Source organism: Salmo trutta, chromosome 14 (assembly GCF_901001165.1).
Source record: "Salmo trutta chromosome 14, fSalTru1.1, whole genome shotgun sequence".
Classification (NCBI taxonomy): Eukaryota; Metazoa; Chordata; class Actinopteri; order Salmoniformes; family Salmonidae; genus Salmo; species Salmo trutta.
In genome coordinates this window covers 60,134,117-60,153,963 of record NC_042970.1, presented here as the reverse complement: position 1 = coordinate 60,153,963, position 19,847 = coordinate 60,134,117, and the positions used below count along the sequence as shown (strand labels likewise).

At 41.8% G+C, this 19,847-nt stretch overlaps 1 protein-coding gene across 1 annotated transcript in view; it reads left to right on the top strand.

Moving 5' to 3' along the window:
- The first annotated feature begins 739 nt into the window (after nt 1–739).
- LOC115208504 (potassium voltage-gated channel subfamily H member 1-like) overlaps nt 740–19,847 on the top strand; it is a 66,478-nt gene continuing 47,370 nt past the window's right edge. The window contains exons 1-8 of the mRNA XM_029776616.1: nt 740–1,171; nt 4,024–4,147; nt 5,152–5,258; nt 5,379–5,507; nt 6,039–6,157; nt 7,668–7,835; nt 8,200–8,424; nt 11,463–11,892. Coding sequence (XP_029632476.1) covers nt 1,099–1,171; nt 4,024–4,147; nt 5,152–5,258; nt 5,379–5,507; nt 6,039–6,157; nt 7,668–7,835; nt 8,200–8,424; nt 11,463–11,892 — 1,375 coding nt within the window. The 5' untranslated portion in view covers nt 740–1,098. The remainder of the gene's footprint in view (nt 1,172–4,023; nt 4,148–5,151; nt 5,259–5,378; nt 5,508–6,038; nt 6,158–7,667; nt 7,836–8,199; nt 8,425–11,462; nt 11,893–19,847) is intronic.

Sequence of the window (19,847 nt, the reverse complement as noted above, 5' to 3'; positions counted from 1 at the left end):
TGGATCCTTTTTGTCTTCTTCTAAAACTATTTTGGTATTTGTTTCATTAGTACATTGTTCATATAGTCCCAAAATGTTTTGCATATCAGCAATCAAGTTTTCATGATCTATAACATTCAAAATAGAGAAATACAGCTGGTATGATGCAAAACATTTTGGGACTATATCAACAATGGACTAATGAAACAAATACCGAGAGTTTTTGGGTGGAGTGTTCCTTTAAATGGAAAGTAATCCAAGAGTAACTGAAAATAATCAGATTACGTTACTGAGTTTGGTGTAATCCAAAAATTACATTTACATTACATTTAAGTCATTTAGCAGACGCTCTTATCCAGAGCGACTTACAAATTGGTGCATTCACCTTAAGATATCCAGTGGAACAACCACTTTACAATAGATGACGTCACTGATTGACATTCTGGACAGGTAACTTGTAACTAACACATTACATTTAGAAAGTATCCTAACCTACCCAACCCAACCCTGTTCCCTCTGTGTGTGTGTGTGTGTGTGTTGTGTCTAAATGTGTGGCGTCCTTGGGATGCCAGTCCTTGCACTTCTGAATACGGGCAACCTCCTCGAATTCCCCACATAAGCCCATGTTCATGCGTCAAAAGAAGGCGAGGAGGACGCACAACCAACCAGTGTGAAGTGCAAGCTATAGCTGTGTTCTTTTCCACTGCGCCAAAAAAATCTAATTTCCAGTCAGTTATCAATTTTTGGGTTCCAGGTGAAGGCCTAACCTGTGCTTCATTGCCTAAACGCAGGGCTGTTAGTAGCCTACTCGGTATTCCTTCACACGATTGTGGGGGTGAGGGTACCCGGTTGGGGTACCCATGTGCAAAGATGTCAGACGAGAGACAGGTGATGCGCTCTCTGCATGCATCCCGTCTTCAACAGGGGGAGCACAGCCACGGAACGTGCGGTCGAACAGCATGAGGTGAGGGATTCTTCCGCTCATCATATCTAAGCAGAACAGGGACCATGAAAGCAGCAGAGCGGAGATTTGAGCAGCTGTATCGTCCTACGGATACTTCAGGCATCCCTTCACTCTAAAAGCGTTCTCTTCTTACCGACGTTGAATGACAAGGCGGAATGGCAGGTGGACGTCGAGGACTTGTGGCCCCACAAAACACTTTTCTCGAGAACATCGTCCGACGATCCAATGGTAGGAATGTGTTCGTTTTTATTTTGTAGGAAGAAACACTGTGGATGATAGCCTATTAGCCAATCATTGAAAAACATGCATTTAATTATAGCCAAAACTCTCAGGACAACTAACCGTCAATTGACACTAGTCATTTGAAACCGTTTATTTTTTATTAGCCTATTTGATTTATACATTTATACATCCAGCATGCTATGAAAATAATGATTAAACAATTCAAACTAATTGCATTTAATGGATGTTGTCTTTACAACAAACAACTCGAATGAATAGCTGTGTCTACCATTGGTATTCCTTACCAGTCACCTTTACTGCACCTAAAAATAAACCAAAACATCCACTGTATTCCACATGATTTGTGCATTAAATAACTAAATTAGTAGATTAACATTTTCCTCTTGACATACTTATTCGATTCATGTTTTAAACCCAAATTACAAGTGTTTTTCAGATAGTCTAGAATTTGTTGTTTTGTGGAGGCACCCAGACTTGTTGGGCAAAATGAATCCGTTGACTTATTCAGAAAGTGACATGCTTGCCACGGGAGCTTTTGTTTTGGTTCATTAATTTATCTGTTTTTAACACTGTTTTTTGCCTCTTGCTTTAACCACTTTTCTTTTTAACTTTTCAGTTTGGACATTATCACATAGACAGACAGGTATAAACAATGTTTTAAAGTAGTGTCACTTCCCCTTTATGTTCTTCCCCAAATCATCCACCATAGACTTGTTTGTGTTCTGTAGACCCATTTTTCTTTTAATCACATATACCTCACTTATGGTGAATAGCTTCACCCTCAAATATTCCCTGCGCTTGCTTCCCCAGTTTTCATTCCTGATACTATCCTATGTGGAATATACTCTAGTAGATCAACTCCCTCCAGTTTCCCTACTACTCCCCATGTTTTCAAGGCGTTGTGTCAGTCTTGTGAAACATTATGTTTGACATACCCAATGTCTGTGATGGTCTCATGTCGGTCTGTGTTGTCAATATGTATGAAGAATACATATTTTCTTAAGATAAGAGCGAGATTAAGTATACTGTAATAGGGGATTTAGGATCCGCATTTATTGCCTTTTCGATCACAATGAATAAGATGACAGGGTGGACCTGATCCTAGATCAGCACTCCTGATCTGAAACGCTTGAAACATCCATCCCCTGAGCGTGCAAGACAAGAGAGGAAAACATCTTATGATTTCTCTACCCCCACCCCATTATAGACACATAGGTTATGTATAATGGTACCATGACCACTTCACAAATGGGGTAGTCCCCGCTCATAGTTTGCTCAGAGTTTCTTGGAATGGGGCAGCTAAGGTTGAAGGGCAAAACACCCAGCTGCTTGAAATGTGCTGGCTCATCACCTAGAACTGGGACATTTAATGACACTGTAATAAATGTAGTCTTACAAGTGATGCCTGGCGATTCAACACAGCACCTTCTGAGGTCACTGCTACTGCTATATCACTGCCTACCGAGCCAATGATAGACAATGTTATAATGATTGGCACCACTGCCCCAGCCAATGATAATGTTAGTCAGGTTGCACTGAAACAGACAAGACCCCATTTACCAGGCTTAAAGTTGTGGTACAATGGATACCGGCACCTGAATCTGTCCAATACTACACAAGAGGGATATATGGTGTCGTATCATAACCCCTTTAAACACTGTCTAAGATTCAACTGGTTCGATGTAGTAGATTTATGCAAATGAAAAAGTATGCAATAATCAGGTTAATATTGACCAATAATATTGGCAGATGATGTATAAGTCATATCGGCTGGGCTCTAGCCATAATAGAACTATCATTTGTAAGACAACAGTGAAAGTAAGTGTTGGATTTTGTGTACAGCATATTGATTTCACTGTCACGTTTTCCGTCTTCTCTCAACCTTGTTGCAGTAGCCTCGGATTCAGTTTCCACAATAAGTAAAACATCTGTGCCAATATGCTGTATATCATCATGGCAAAGCTTCAGATGCTTCCTTTCACCTGTTTCTAAAGTGGAGTTCGACATGTATTTCATGTCCAATAAATTCAACATTCGCATACTATAGTTGGCAGTCCATATTTAAAAGTATGGTACTATATTAAGTATGCTTCAAACTAACTAAAATACCTCACATTTGCAATAGCTGTGTCCTCAGCCGTGTTTTGGGTTGCACTTTATTTTACAATGCGCTAATTTGTCTGCCTGATATGTATCTAGATAGATAAATAGATGTACTGTAGATGGTAAGTTATTACTCAGCAATATGCCGTAATGCTCGGCATTACAGTAATACTTGGTTTTACCTAACTCTAACTTGTTAGCTGACTACCAATTTTGATGAAACGTTTATTTTTATATATTTATTTTTATAATATAGGGTACAAAACACAATCAACATCAATATTACAATAATGCAACATCTATGTAAATGTACCGGGATTTGCCAAAAGCTAATTTGCACCTGTTGTCCCAGGGCAGGTAAGTAAGGGCAGTTACACAGCCACAATACACATACTCACTAAAACAATACAAAATACAAATACATTACATCCAATAATATATCATTCTAACAACAACAACATATTTGTAATAACAAAACTATCATCAACTGTCACCTTACACACGAGGAACCACAGATAACTTAAGTGTACAGGTTTGGATAGATTTGAGCCATGTTTTCAATTTAAATGTAAAAGTACAATAATGATTTCATGAAATAAAGACAAGTAGGCCTACATCCAGTTACCTTATAACTTCCAAGTCAAATAATGAGTTACAGACAGTTAATAGTGCTGTAGTAGTTTCTATCAGTTCTTTCTGAACCAGGTTTCATGTTGTTTTCCCTCCCTGGGCAGATACCAACTTTGTTCTGGGCAATGCCCAGATTGTGGACTGGCCCATTGTGTACAGCAACGACGGCTTCTGCAAGCTCTCCGGTTACCACCGTGCTGAGGTCATGCAGAAAAGTAGCACCTGCAGGTACTTATGACTGCATTATGGCACCACTGATTTTGTGGGTCAGCATTTTGTTTCACTGACAGCAATACTATACAGTAGAGTATATAAATACAGTATATCTACATTAACATATAACCATATCGGTCTGGTTTCCTGGACCCAGATTAAACCTACACCTGGATTTGAAGGGGCAATCTGCATTTGCTACATCCATTTTTAGATTGAAATTATAATATATACCCATTGATTCTTGAATATAACTTATAGATGCTTCATTAGCTGTTCAGCTGTCATACCCCATCAGAAGCCAAAACAAAAGTTTGTTTTACTCCTTTGTTTGTAAAGATTGTTATTGTAAACAAACACTGTATAGCCTCAAAACATGGTTAAAGCAATCCTTTTAATATCACAGATGGTCAATCCTTGTATCCATAGCGCTGTCCATGAATTTGAGAGCGGTAACATTTCTCCAGCCCCATCCCACAGCTTGTTAACCAAAAACAATGGCAGGGTGCCCGCTTTATTGTCTGAACTGCAGATTGCCCAATTTAAAGGCATACTCAATGGAAAATATATAATAAAAGGGATTTTTAGTCCAGGAATAGGCTTAATCTGGGTTCGGGAGACTGGCCCATAAACATATAAACATACAGTACATTCTATACATTAGTAATCATATTATTACTCCAATACAAATAAGACATAAGATGACAATGTTTGTTCCATGCAAATTCAGGTTATTTCAGTCTACAGCAGTCAAGTGTTTTGAAATGGGAGAAAATGATGTAGGCTCTAAGGAATTCAAATGTGCCTCTGAAGTAGCACACATACTTTGTATTTATGTCAATTCAACATGACATTCGCTGTGACCAGTGCTTATGCAGATGGCTTCACCATGTTATTTGTGAGCCGCAATGTTTTTCGTGAGGCCTTTGTAGCTTGGATAATTCGTTTCAAGAATCTGAATGTATTATCCAGTTTTATTTGTTTTGTATGTAAATTAGCACCAACAATGCAATTTTCAGTTTCATGTATGGGGAGCTCACAGACAAGGAGACGGGTGAGAAAGTGCAACAGACCTTTGAGAATTATGAGATGAATTCGTTCGAAATTCTCATGTATAAGAAGAATCGTAAGTGTTTCTTTGCTCTCTGTTGATTGAACCATGTCAAATTTAATTGCTACATCAATTACTTATGAGATACATTAGAATATGAACAGATATCATAACATCATTTTGTGTTTCCTACAGGGATGCCGGTGTGGTTCTTTGTAAAGATCGCTCCTATCAGGAATGAGCAGGACAAGGTGGTGTTGTTTCTGTGCACCTTCAGTGACATCACTGCATTCAAACAGCCCATTGAGGATGACTCTGTGAAAGGTTGGCGTGACACTGAATTTCAGATAATCTAAGGAAGATTCTGTTTTAATGAGGACATGATCAAGCTGAGGATTGTAGCTACAATTGGTTTTAGAGAGCTACAAATGTGTGTTGCTGACATTATTGAGAGAAAAACCACAGTGCAGCATTTCACATTACGACTTACATTTTTGTCTGATAATTTGAGCCAGTAATGTTGGACTTTCTCAGAATTCCGAATCAACCACTAGCTAGCCCTTGTCTTTAGGCAGTTCATGTAGATCTGAAAGAAATGGATAGGTATACGCATATGGTAATAGTTCCATTTGCCATCTAATAAGCTATGAAGAATTTCCGCAATACTGAATACACCTATCAAATCTTTTCAGATTTACAGATATGCCTAGGGAGTAGTAGCCTGAAAATTCAGGCTGAATTTAGCTCTGTGTCACATTTATTGAAATGCAGCATGATTCAGTCTTGATTTCAAGGCTAAAGGGAGTGGATATGGGTTGATTTGGTATTCCACATTTCTTTGACTCTGTCATTCAGGATGGGGTAAATTCGCTCGGCTCACACGGGCTCTGACGAGCAGCCGGGGAGTGTTGCAGCAGCTGGCGCCCACCGTCCACAAGGGCGAGAACGTCCACAAGCACTCTCGTCTGGCTGAGGTAGTGTGTGCCTCTGTCCCTGTTGATAAGCACTCATCCGCCTAAGTGTTTCTGGAAGGAGCAACCGTCTCATATTTCCAAGCCCGCTTCTGTTTAGCTTCAGATGAAATGCCTAAACCTATCCCCAAACTCACTCGCTACTTCTGAGATAAATGAAGTGTGTCTTTCTGTTACCAAAGCAGTAGACCGCAAGCCCTTGGCCACCTGGGCAACTGTAACTCTGCAGACAGACACAACTCTAATATGAAGGATCACTCTATATATAGTCCTGACCATAAACCCTTATGGCAGAAGTCCCCAATTACATTCAGCTGTGGGCTTGAGCACATGGTCGGGGGGCAGGAACATAATTATAAATAATTTGTACACTGCAAATTGACCGCAAGAAGCGGAAACAGATATAGTATTTGACAAAGAATTTGTCCCATGGGCCGCCCACTGGGGAACCCTGTCCTATGACTTTTTCTGTGGAGTTGTGTAACCTAAATGTACATTTACATTACTCATTTAGCAGACTCTCTCATCCGGAGTGACTTATAATCAGTGCATAAAAGGTCAGAGATGTCGACAAGAGCAGGATCCAATTAAATCTGCCTCAGCAATGTTTGACTTGTTTACGGACTTGATTATTACTGTACACTTTTTTTACTCTGAATAATGGAGCCGTCTATGCTACTGTCTACAGTGTATATAGCATACTGCAATGCTGGTTTGATTGAATAGTCCTTAGTCCTCTGAAAATCGCAAGGCTAGAATAAAGTCTCTAGTCCTCTGATATCCCAAGGGGACTGACTGTTTGGGTAGATATCTCCTCTGACATCTTCTGGGACTAGTCCAAGATGTCTTACCACCACCATCTTCTAGCAACATCCTGTTCTTGAAAAATGGTGGAAAAGCTAATTGTGTTTAGATGGTCAGATAAGGTGCTCTGTTTACTAATGGGGAGATGTGATTGCTAGCTTAGGTAAAACAAAATGGCTACCATTTGTTTATCCTGGAAAGTTCCATCAATTTATACAAAAAAATATATGAGGGAGAGAGGGAGGAATTCCACTCTTATTGTGTATGTTATATTGATTGGGATAGAGAGTTATGTCACACTATCCAAGAGATACCGAGAGATGAAATCAAGGCAACACTGAACTGTCTTTGTGTGGTCCAAAAGACTACAGAATGTGGTCATTATATTGCCATGACTTAGTATTTTCTATTATGAGTGTTATGTCAAAGTTATCGCTCTCATACAATAAGAGACACTGTCATAACAAACTAAAATGTTGTCATATTTTTGTGTACACTAGGTAAAAACGCACACCTGGAATGGTGAATAGCAGGAGAATCAAATTACACACTGGTCCAATTCAGTGTTAGCCTTGTGGAACCAGTCTGATCGCGGTCACTATTCTACGCAGCGATCAGGCTGGTTCCACCAGGCTAATTAAAGGTAGCTAGCTGCCAAAACACTGACTCATTCATGACTCGTTACCAACCGTTTCTTAACCAAACTTAGGTCCTCCAGCTGGGCTCAGACATCCTCCCGCAGTACAAACAGGAGACGCCCAAAACTCCTCCCCACATCATTCTCCACTACTGCGCCTTCAAGACCACCTGGGACTGGGTAATCCTCATCCTGACCTTCTACACAGCCATCATGGTGCCCTACAACGTCTCATTCAAGGTCTAAACTCTATTCAACTACTAACTAACCCTAACCTTAAAGGTTACCTTAACCCTTACCCTAACCTTAACCCTTACCCTAACCTTAACCCTTACTCTAAACTCCAAACCGAACCTTAGCAAACTGTTTATTTTTTATTTTTACTCTGTTTGTGTGTACTTTTATTGACTATGTACTATGTACTATGTGCCACTCAGGGATTCTCTACTTTACTACTTAAAGATTCTCTACTCTACTACTTAAGTAATACAGATTCTCTACTCTACTACTTAAGTAATAAAGATTCTCTACTCTACTACTTAAGTAATACAGATTCTCTACTCTACTACTTAAGTAATACAGATTCTCTACTCTAATCCTCCAGACCAAGCAGAACAACGTCACCTGGCTGGTGGTGGACAGCATCGTGGATGTCATCTTTCTGGTGGACATCGTGCTCAACTTCCATACCACATTTGTGGGGCCAGCCGGAGAGGTCATCTCGGACCCCAAACTGATCCGGATGAACTATGTCAAGACGTGGTTCGTCATCGACCTGCTCTCCTGCCTGCCGTACGACGTCATCAATGCCTTCGAGAACGTTGACGAGGTCAGTGGTTTGTTTGTTAACTGGGGTCTGTGTGTTTGTGGATGGATGGATATGGATGAAGACACACAGACAGACACACAGACAGACACACACATTGTTTTATGGATCTGGAAAGCTCACCACATCGTTGTAGTGTAATACATATGTATATACTGTATTCTATTCTACTGTATCTCAGTCTATGCCGCTTTGACATTGCTCGTCATATATTTATATGTTCTTAATTCATCATTCCTTTACTTAGATTTGGGTATATGTTGTGAAATTGTTAGATATTACTTGTTAGATATTACTGCACTGTCGGAGCTAGAAACACAAGCATTTCGCTACACCCGCAATAACATCTGCTAAACACGTGTATGTGACCCATAAGATTTGATTTGATTTGACACAGACTGTGGAATTGACTATGATCGCTATTCACAACTAGTTTGGGTTTTGGTTCAACAACACAACCCCAGTCATTTAACCTCGGTTTACTGAAGCGAACCGCCTCTCCTCAGATAGGTTAACTCAAGCGTTAATCTTAATTTACAGCAGACTTCAAGTGTCGCTTCAGCGCCGGGAATCTTCATCTGCACTGATGAAAGCTCACATAGGGAGAGTCACTATAAGTCAGTTTGAATTATTTGTGACTTGAAATGTCTCTAGGGATTTCACGTCCATCCATAGGGACTGCTGGCATTTTCGGCCAAGCTTTCGAGCAATAATGGGACTAAATGCTCTGTCATACTACCAGATTCTTTAGAAATGGCTTCTTGACTATAGGGCCTGGATTCAAATAATCACAGATCACAGATTTTTGACAGTTATTTTTGCAGAAGCTTTTTTTTTTAACCCATTGTCAGTTGAAATCCCAGACTGGTTTTGGGTACTGTAAAAACGTACTATTACTTTTAATCCTGTTGTTAATCTCTGTAAGCAGGAAGTTGCCCCACTGTGTATGATGTCATATTGCCGAGTATACCTTTAACCTCTGTGTTCACCATTAATCACTCTACAATACAGTCCTACCCACAGCCAGCTGAGTCATATCAAATTGAAACAGAAAATAGATATGACTGAATAACACTAGAAATGTGCATGTTTTGGTTCAAAACAATGACGTGGATGACTCCGCTTTCTGAATGTTATTCTAATACAACTTCTCAGCAGTAGAAATGTTATCCCCGCAGTTGCCTAATGGTTGCCTTAGAGTTGCCAGATAGTCAAAGATTTAAACACCATCAGACAACAGGGTTGCTGGGGAATACTGTGAATAGAGGCTAAAAAGTCAAAGATCCCTCTAACATATTAAAAAGAACACAGGCTGGTAAAACAGCACATTTTTCTGATGCCTCTTCGAGAGATTCTGTAGTAAAACTCACTGGAAGCAGACTTGGCACAGAGGCCTTTGTAGGATGGTCCAGATCGTCTTGATTCACGCGCTAGTCTTGATAACCTTAAAGTAATCAATAGATGCTGCAAGTAATACCATTCTAACCTACGCCCAAGTACAGTATTATCAGCATAAAAATAACTCTGTACTACAGAAGGCACAGATAAAGGTCAATATTGCATTTAAATAATGAACAAACAAGTGCTTCAAAGGTCAAACAAACATAGTTAGCCAATTATAGCTTAATTAACAAGTCAAAACACTGCTTTTGGCCTTAAACTTTGGGCATTGTAACTTAGAACCAAAACAAAAGTGCAGAAACCCCCATCTTTCCTCTCCACATCTCCAGTGTTATGTACTGTTGTGTTGTCTGCCTGTTGTTGTGCGAAGGGTGGTGTGCCGAAAGATTATAGCACCCACACAGTGAGCTCCCACAAAGCCTGTGGGCGCTGCATGTGCCTTTGCTGCACTTGTCAACGCCAGTTATCCTTCCTTTTCATTCGGTGCTGTGCCTCATATACAAGCACTGCGCAGCTAGCAACCATTCTGCTCCTCTGAAGAGAAGGCTTTGTTTTGGCCTTGTTTTGTATTCAATGACAATTGTAGGGAGACATTCAAGTTGCCACAGGGACACATTTGAGCTTTTAGCAGAGCTTCCTCTCTCCCTTTCATTGAGGAGATGTGTTTATTGTAGTTGAACGTAATTGCATTATGAATGTGTCCCTGGTGAGCTGAAAATTGCTTGATGCAGTAGGTTCGCACACGTCATGGAGGCAAACGTGAGCAGAGGCTAGTGAGCTTACATAAACCACACTGCATTATGTTTGCCTTAAGTACTAAATGTAGATTCACCCTTTCGGGAAGCGCCAGGCCCATGCATTTTGCATCTCAGCCTCGCTGTACAGTATGCCACACTAAGTCTTAAATGTTTTAGGGAATCTAGATTCGATGAGCAGTTGATTTCACATCACATCACATTTTGACGTTTGAAGACACCAAGAGCTTGATTCAAATTGAGCATGCAAAAGAGGGTAATGGGATTTTTTATAAAGCCACATACGAGGGACTCATTCAAATTCTGGAATTAAATCTCCAAATGGTTCAGAAACCTGTCCTCCCTAGTACTCATTCACATACCATTATCAGAGTAAGATCCTGGAACATTAATTGTGGGTGCCTGCTCCGTGTCCATCTATGAAAACAAAAGTAACCCCGGGCTAAATTAATTCCGATACTGTACTTTCCAGAGGTTGGTCCAGGACCCAAATAACCGTTATTCTGTCACATGGCAGTGTGGAATTCTTCACTAATCAAGCTTCTGTAGCAAAGTTATGTTTTGTAGAAGTAGCATGTTGTAAAGCATACCCTCCAGCTATTATTTTATTTTATAGCTAATGGCATTGTATTCATTATCATCAACACAACAGGGAACTGCACCATGGTACCAAATCCATATGCAGGTTATACTGTACAGTGCTTTAGGGAGTTGAGTTCCACAGGGTTCACTGTTGGGACCCTTCCAGTTTATGTTTTATCAATGAATGAACAGTTAGTAAAATAGTTAGAACCATGAACAATGGATAATTGGAATGTTAGTAAAGCTCTACTTTTCATTCTCTCTCTTAGCCTAACCATGCCCCTCTTCTTTTCTACCCATCAGGGCATCAGCAGTCTCTTCAGCTCCCTCAAAGTGGTCCGTCTGCTCCGCTTGGGCCGGGTGGCCCGTAAACTGGACCACTACATTGAGTACGGGGCCGCTGTCCTGGTCCTGCTGGTGTGCGTCTTTGGCCTGGCTGCCCACTGGTTGGCCTGCATCTGGTACAGCATCGGCGACTACGAGGTCATCGACGAGAACACCAACAGTGTGAGGATGGACAGCTGGCTCTACATATTGAGCGAATCGGTGGGGACACCGTACCGCTTCAACGCCAGTGGCTCCGGGAGGTGGGAGGGCGGGCCTAGCAAGGACTCGGTCTACATCACTTCCCTCTACTTCACCATGACCAGCCTGACCAGCATCGGCTTCGGCAACATCGCCCCCACCACCGACGGAGAAAAACTCTTCGCTGTGGCAATGATGATGATCGGATGTGAGTAAGAACCCTACCCATGACATTTTACTGTCATCAAAGGAGGTTGGTAGGTGGAGACATAGGAGGACGGGCTCATTGTAATGGCTGGAATGGAATAAATTGTCACCGATACCTTGTCACCGATTCCAGCCATTACGATTATATCTCCGCCCACCAGCCTCCTCTGACTGCCGTATTATCTTTATGAAAAATACAACACAATTGATGTTTCAATAAGAAATACCATGCCATATGTGTCCCTTGCTTCTTCAGGGAGAAGTATTGTTAACAGGCCAGTATGTCTCTGAATCCTTGATGAATTCAGTAGAAGATAGCATACTGTTTAATGTACTTACTATACAACTCATTCACAGCTAAATGTACCATTATGTTATTACAGATAAATGCTTGACTGAAGCATTTATGTACAGTGTGACGGTTCAAATCAGTTCCCAAAAAGACACAGGTGCCTAATTTCACATGGTGCTTAAGGTTTATTATGAATAAGCCAATTTGTTTCATTTTGTGCTGTGAAGATTGTACATCATTTTCAAATCATTTCATCCATTTTGAGCTGGCAACTGAGTGATTCATCACGTGCCCATTGTTACAGGATTACTCCTTCTACTGGAGATGCTATTGACACAGTTTTGTCCCGGGTCCTATTGTGGGACATCGCATTGGCTTTTCATAGAACCCTGTTGCGATTTTAAATTGCATTCTCAATTGCAACGCAGGCCTCAAGATTGAGGAACATGATGGATTGCAGAAATGAAAAAGAGTTCTGTTTTATCTTTTTAGGTCAAGTTGAGACCTTCATTATCTACCTGGAAATAGACATGACATGTAATAGGACTGGGAAAACTGCGGCAGGCATCATCAGTTTGCGTGCTAGTGTCATGCTTGAAGTTTGCCAGTATAAAAAGTTTGTTTCACATGACTATGTATAGACCAGTAAACTTCAACATCCCTGTGACGTAGCACAGTTGCGAAATAATGAGGCAAGCGTGATCTGCACCTTTCAACTACGATTCCACCCCAGAATGCATTGCTGACCATTTAGTATACATTATGATCCATACTGACTTGTGACTTGGTATCAATTTCTGAGTGTGAATCAAAACCACAAGCCTGGTGTTCGAAGCATCACACTCCAACCAACAGACCCTCATTTTATTAGCTTCAATATTGTAATACATACTGTACACTGTAAGGGTTGTTGAAACTTGGGGGGGGGGGGGGGGGGGGGAGTTATCCAGCTCAGGAAATCAATTTGAGTAAAAAACAACAATGCAATGTTATGTATTTAAATTATAACATACATGGTACAACCTGAATAACTAAGTGAAGCGGTTTTGGGATTTTTTTTCATGTCACACAGCATTGTTGTGTTGGTGTTGCAGCAGCAGATGAGGGGGAGTATACAGAGGTTTGCTCAGCACCTCGGGGAGAGACTGGCACTGCCCAGGGGTGACGGTGATGCAGGGTGGCAGGTGATAGTGGAAGGGAGAGTGACAGGGGGGCATGGGGGGGGGGTCATGCTGCTATTCCTCAGTGGTGGGAAGACAGTCTGCCACCCACAGCCTGGAAGCTGGACAGAAGCTTAGTCATGCAATATGTTGCCAGATGAGTCGCCTGCCAGTGTGTGTGTGCGTGTGTGTTATGGGTTGGATTTGGTTTGCGTCTTGGTCTGTTTGTGAGGAAGTGTGTAGTGTATTTTTTGTATGTGTGTTTGAGCAGTCATAATTGTGTTGGGTGGTCCTTTGCATGGGGTGATGTAAGTTTCCTTTAACGTCCAGATAGATGACACAGACACAGGAACCTTGGTATAAAACTCTTTAGTAATAAAATGCAAATGCAGACAGAGATTCACATACAGAATACCTCAGTAGTCTATAGTAATGATCTGTGTGGCGAAACAGGAGACAACATTCTTTATACAACCTAATGTCAATCATATATTAACATTGTTGCATTGGATTAAATACAAAGTATCTAAGATGAGAAAAACATGGCTAGACTGTGGTTTCTCACTCTGCTATCTCGGCCTTGAGCCTGTGTGACTATCAGCAGGTGCAGACAATTCTCAGTCTGAGAACTAAAGCAGTACATCTCCATTTACCCAGTACTTTTCCATCATTGCACATTGCAAGCATACAAAAGTTGTCACAAATATACAGTAATCATGGCATTGGTGTAGGCTAACACCCGACCCCCAGGGTAAACCCCAACAATTGTGTAAAACACAGAGATCCGCTCACCCCGTTGCATTTTGCCGGTGTCCAGAGCTTATGACACGACTGTTGTTCCTGGCTGTCACGGTGGTCTTGTCTCAGTGCAGCCAGCCGTGTCACACCCTTCTGTGTCCTCATACGCATGCCAACCCTCCTCTCCCGCTTCTCTCTCTCCCACAAGGCTTGTTAACTGATTATTTACACAGAGTAAACATTAAGAACACCTGCTCTTTCCACGACAGACTGACCAGGCGATCCAGGTAAAAGCTATGATCCCTTATTGATGTTAAATCCACTTCAATCAGTGGAGATGAAGGAGAGGAGACAGGTTAAAGGAGGATTTTTAAAGCCAAGAGACAATTGAGACATGGATTGTGTATGTGTGCCATTCAGCGGGTGAATGGGCAAGACAAAGTATTTAAAGGAAAATGCATCATACAGGGATGATTTCTGTACTTTGAAAGTTACACATTTTGAAAACCTGATTGCTGACAAGCACAACATTTTGGGACTATATCAACAATGGACTAATGAAACAAATACCAAAATGTAGTTTTTGGGTGGAATTTTAACGGGGTATGGTAGTAGGTTTGTGTCAAGAACTGCAACGCTGCTGGGTTTTTCATGCTCAACAGTTTCCTGTGAGTACCAACGAATTGAGGCTGTTCTGAGGGCAAGGGGGGGGGGGGGGGCACAACCCAATATTAGGAAGGTGTTCCAAATGTTCAGTATACTCAGTGTAACTGCCAGAGGGTCATCTGCCATGATTTCCATTCCAAAGTACACTGATGGAGAGGAGTGTTCTTATCTACAGGTGGATGTACTGGACTGTACTTTGACGCAATAGCTTCTACTTGAAATATAGTAGCAGCGGTAGTCTTTTTGTGAATTTGAACTGCTTTAATAAGTCTGGTTTTAGGATTTCTGCCCAGGTCTTTTAAAAGGAAATAGCTCTGCCATTTGACGTAAGCTGAGAGTTAGCTAATACTAATCATTTCTCCTTTTCGAGTTGATAAAGTCATGTTCTCTTTTTTTGGGCCAGTGTTGATGACTTGTTTGAACTCAAATTCAACATAGCAGTTGTCATCCCCAAATAGAATACATTATGGAGATGTTCTCAAAAGAGGAATTGACTAAAATGAGAAAATTCACTTCATATACAGTACCAGTCAAAAGTTTGGACACACCTACTTATTCCAGGGTATTTCTTTATTTTGACTATTTTCTACATTTTAGAATAATAGTGAAGACATCAAAACTATGAAATAACACATATGGAATTATGCAGTAACCAAAAAAGTGTTAAACAAATCCAAATATATTTTATATTTGAAATTCTTCAAAGTAGCCATCCTTTGCCTTGATGAAAACTTTGCACACTCTTGGCATTCTCTCAACCAGCTTCGTGAGGTAGTCACCTGGAATGCATTTCAATTAACAGGTGTGCCATGTTAAAAGTTAATTTGTGGAATTTCTTAACTTCTAAATGCGTTTGAGCCAATCAGTTGTGTTGTGACAAGGTAGGGGTGGTATACAGAAGATAGCCCTATTTGGTAAAAGACCAAGTCCATATTATGGCAAGAACAGCTCAAATAAGCAAAGAGAAACGACAGTCCATCATTACTTTAAGAAATTAAGGTCAGTCAATCCGGGAAGATTTGTGCAGCCGCAAAAACCATCAAGCGCTAAGATGAAACTGGCTCTCATGAGGACCACCACAGGAAAGGAAGAACCAGAATTACCTGTGCTGCAGATGATAAGTTCATTAGAGTTACCAGCCTCAGAAATTGCAGCCCAAATAAATGCTTCACAGAGTTAAAGTAACAGACACATCTCATCATCAACTGTTCAGAGCAGACTGCGTTAATCAGGCCTTCATGGTCTAATTACTGCAAAGAAACCACTACTAAAGGACACCAATAAGAAGAAGAGACTTGCTTGGGCCAAGAAACACGAGCAATGGACATTAGACCAGTGGAAATCTGTCCTTTGGTCTGATGAGTCTACATTTGAGATTTTTGGTGTGTGGTTCCCACCGTGAAGCATGGAGGAGGTGGTGTATGGTGCAGGGGTGCTTTGCTGGTGACACTGTCGGTGATTTATTTAGAATTCAAGGCATACTTAACCAGCATGGTTACCACAGCATTCTGCAGCGATACGCCATCCCATCTGGTTTGCGCTTAGTGGGACTATCATTTGTTTTTCAACAGGACAATGACCCAACACACCTCCAGGCTGTTTAAGGGCTATTTGACAAAGAAGAAGAGTGATGGAGTGCTACATCCGATGACCTGGCCTCCACAATCACCCGACCTCAACCCAGTTGAGATAGTTTGGGATGAGTTGGACCACAGGGTGAAGGAAAAGCAGACATCAAGTGCCCACCATGTGGGAACTCCTTCAAGACTGTTGGAAAAGCATTCCAGGTGAAACTGGTTTAGAGAATACCAAGAGTGTGCAAAGCTGTCCAAACTTTTGACTGGTACTGTATATTTGAAGTGTCATGCTTTCAAACGATACCCTATTGTATATGCAGATGCTGCCAGGTATTTGTCTTTTCAAAATGTTAACCAATTGCTTTGAATAGTAAACTGCCTATTTTGTCATACTACACATTTTCCCTTCTTTGGCTCATTGCTTGTTCAGTGGGAGTGCTGGTGGGGGGGGGGGGGGGGGGGGGGGGGGGGGTTGGGGGGGGTGTACAGGACTCAACCCATTCTGAAAAATATGAGCTAAATCAGGTAGACTTGGCTAAAGACCATGGGTATTATGCATCAGAATAATGATGCCAATGTAGTGCATTGAAATACATTTTATGAGCCCATATGACCCACTGATAAAATCCTAGTGCCAGTTTATACTGATTCTGAGTTGTCAGCAATTGAAAAATTGGCACCCAGTGCCAGTACAGGATGACAGGGGACCACTTAGGTAGGTTGACTGACATCCTGCCTACCCCTAAAAATATGTTTCAATGGAGATTCTGATTCATGCAACTGCCACTATAGGCACTAAAGATTTTGACCTGGTCACATACACATATTTAGCAGATGTTATTGCGGGTGTAGCGAAATGCTTGTGTTCCTAGCTCCACTAGTGCAGTAGTATCTACTGCACTATTGGAGTATACTACTTTTCAGTAGTATCTACTGAAAAGAAATATGAGCTAAATCAGGTAGACTTGGCTAAAGACCATGGAAATGCTTGTGTTCCTAGCTCCAATACTATTGGAGTAGTATCTAACAATTCACAACAATGCACACAAATCAAAAAGTAAAATAATGGAATTAACAAATATAGAAATATTAGGATGAGCAATGTCGGAGTGGCATTGATACAGTAGAATGGAAAACAGTATATACATATGAACTGATCAAAGCAGTAAGTAAACATTATTAAAGTGACTAGTGTTCCATTAAGTGATCAGTTCCATGTCTATGTATATAGGGCAGCAGCCTCTAAGGTGTAAGGTTGAGTAACCGGGTGGTGCCCGGCTAGTGATGGCTATTTAACAGTGATGGCCTTGAGATAGAAGCTGTTTTTCAGTCTCTCGGTCCCAGGTTTGATGCACCTGTACTGACCTCGCCTTCTGGATGATAGTGGGGTGAACAGGCCCTGGTTCGAGTGGTTGATGTCCTTGATGATCCTTTTGGCCTTCCTGTGACATCTGGTGCTGTAGGTATCCTGGAGGGCAGGTAGTTTGCCCCCGGTGATGCGTTGGGTAGACCGCACCACCCTCTGGAGAGCCCTGCGGTTGCTCGCGGTGCAGTTGCCATACCCGGCGGTGATACAGCCCGACAGGATGCTCTCAATTGTGCATCTGTAAAAGTTTGTGAGGGTCTTAGGGGCCAAGCCGAATTTCTTCAGCCTCCTGAGGTTGAAGAGGCGCTGTTGCGCCTTCTTCACCACACTGTCTGTGTGGGTGGATCATTTCAGATTGTCAGTGACGTATACACCGAAGAACTTGAAGCTTTTCACCTTCTCCACTGCGGCCCCATCAATGTGGATATGGGCGTGCTCCCTCTGCTGTTTCCTGAAGTCCACGATTAGCACCTTTGTTTTGTTGACGTTAAGGGAGAGGTTATTTTGCTGGCACCACTCCGCCAGGGCCCTCACCTCCCTGTAGGCTGTCTTGTCATTGTTGGTAATCAGGCCTATTAACGTTGTGTCGTCTGCAAACTTGATGATTGAGTTGGAGGCGTGCTTGGCCACACAGTCATGGGTGAACAGGGAGTACAGGAGGGGCCTGAGAACACACCTTTGTGGGGCCCCTGTGTTGAGGATCAGCAAAGTGGAGGTATTGTTTCCTAACTTGGGGGCGGCCCGTCAGGAAGTCCAGGACCCAGTTGCACAGGGCAGGGTTCAGACCCAGGGCCCCGAGCTTAATGACGAGCTTGGAGGGTACTATGGTGTTGAAGGCTGAGCTATAGTCAATGAACAGCATTCTTACATAGGTATTCCTCTTGTCCAGATGGGATAGGGCAGTGTGCAGTGCGATGGCAATGGTTCAAGCCTAACACAGGATCCTGGGGAATATACGATCACAGGGGGTGTTTTGGACTCGTATTGTCTCACACAACCAGCAGACACATTCGGTGTCAATGATATAGGACAAAAGCTCTGGGCAACATGCAATTCCAACACTAGCACACACGCGCACACACACACACTCCTCACTCTGACAGTTAGCTACCTGCAGCTAAAGCCCAGCTTGCTGCCTTATCCAAGTGTCACCAAAGAGAGACCCTGTGCTTGGCGGCAAGCCCTAATGGTGATCACTCCCCCCATGAGGCAACATTTGGAGTTGAGAAGTAGGGAGAGTTTGTGCCTTCAGGGCAAGGTGATTACACTCTGAGGAATGACTGTGTGCGAGCCAACCTGGAATAAGCCCCAGACATGAGCTAAGTGGCTTGTCAGCCAGCTCTGGGTTTAATTTAGATTTAGGAGTCACACTTAATGTGTTGCACGGACAATCAAACACACTGAGTGTTAGGATCACTGCATGGTAATAGATTTGTGGGAAATCGTTGCCATGGCAACCAATGTCCAGGTGGACCATTAGCGTAGTAATTTGTGAATATTTTAACAATCTAAAATTACTCTAAATCTGCTGTGCCTTATTACTTGGACTGATCTTTTTATTGATGCACTGAGTGCCTGAAACTACTTCTTGAGTCGGCTCAAGAATCCAATGGTAAAAATAGATGATCCAGTTCGGCAGACCACACACAGCATAGTTTCACTACCCCAGTTTCTCCTAGCCCCAAAGCCTGGTTACATTTCCACTCGTTAATGTGAAGAATGTCACATGTAGAGGGTTCCACTACCGTAAAATAAGAACTCGAATTGACCTCAGAATCTCAGATCCTAAGTGAGACCATTGCCTGCTTTAATTTTCCAGTATACAGTACCAGTCACAAGTTTGCGCACACCTATTCTTTCAAGGGGTTTTCTTTATTTGTACTATTTTCTACATTGTCGAATAATAGTGAAGACATCAAAACCATGAAATAACACATATGGAATCATGTAGTAACCAAAAAAGTATATATATTTTATCATTTTATATTCTTCAAAGTAGCCACCCTTGGCCATGATGACAGCTTTGCACACGCTTGGCATTGTCTCAACCAGCTTTTTCAGGTAGTCACCTGGAATGCTTTTCCAACAGTCTTGAAGGCGTTCCCACATATGCTGAGCACTTGTTGGCTGATTTTCCATCACTCTGTGGTCCAACTC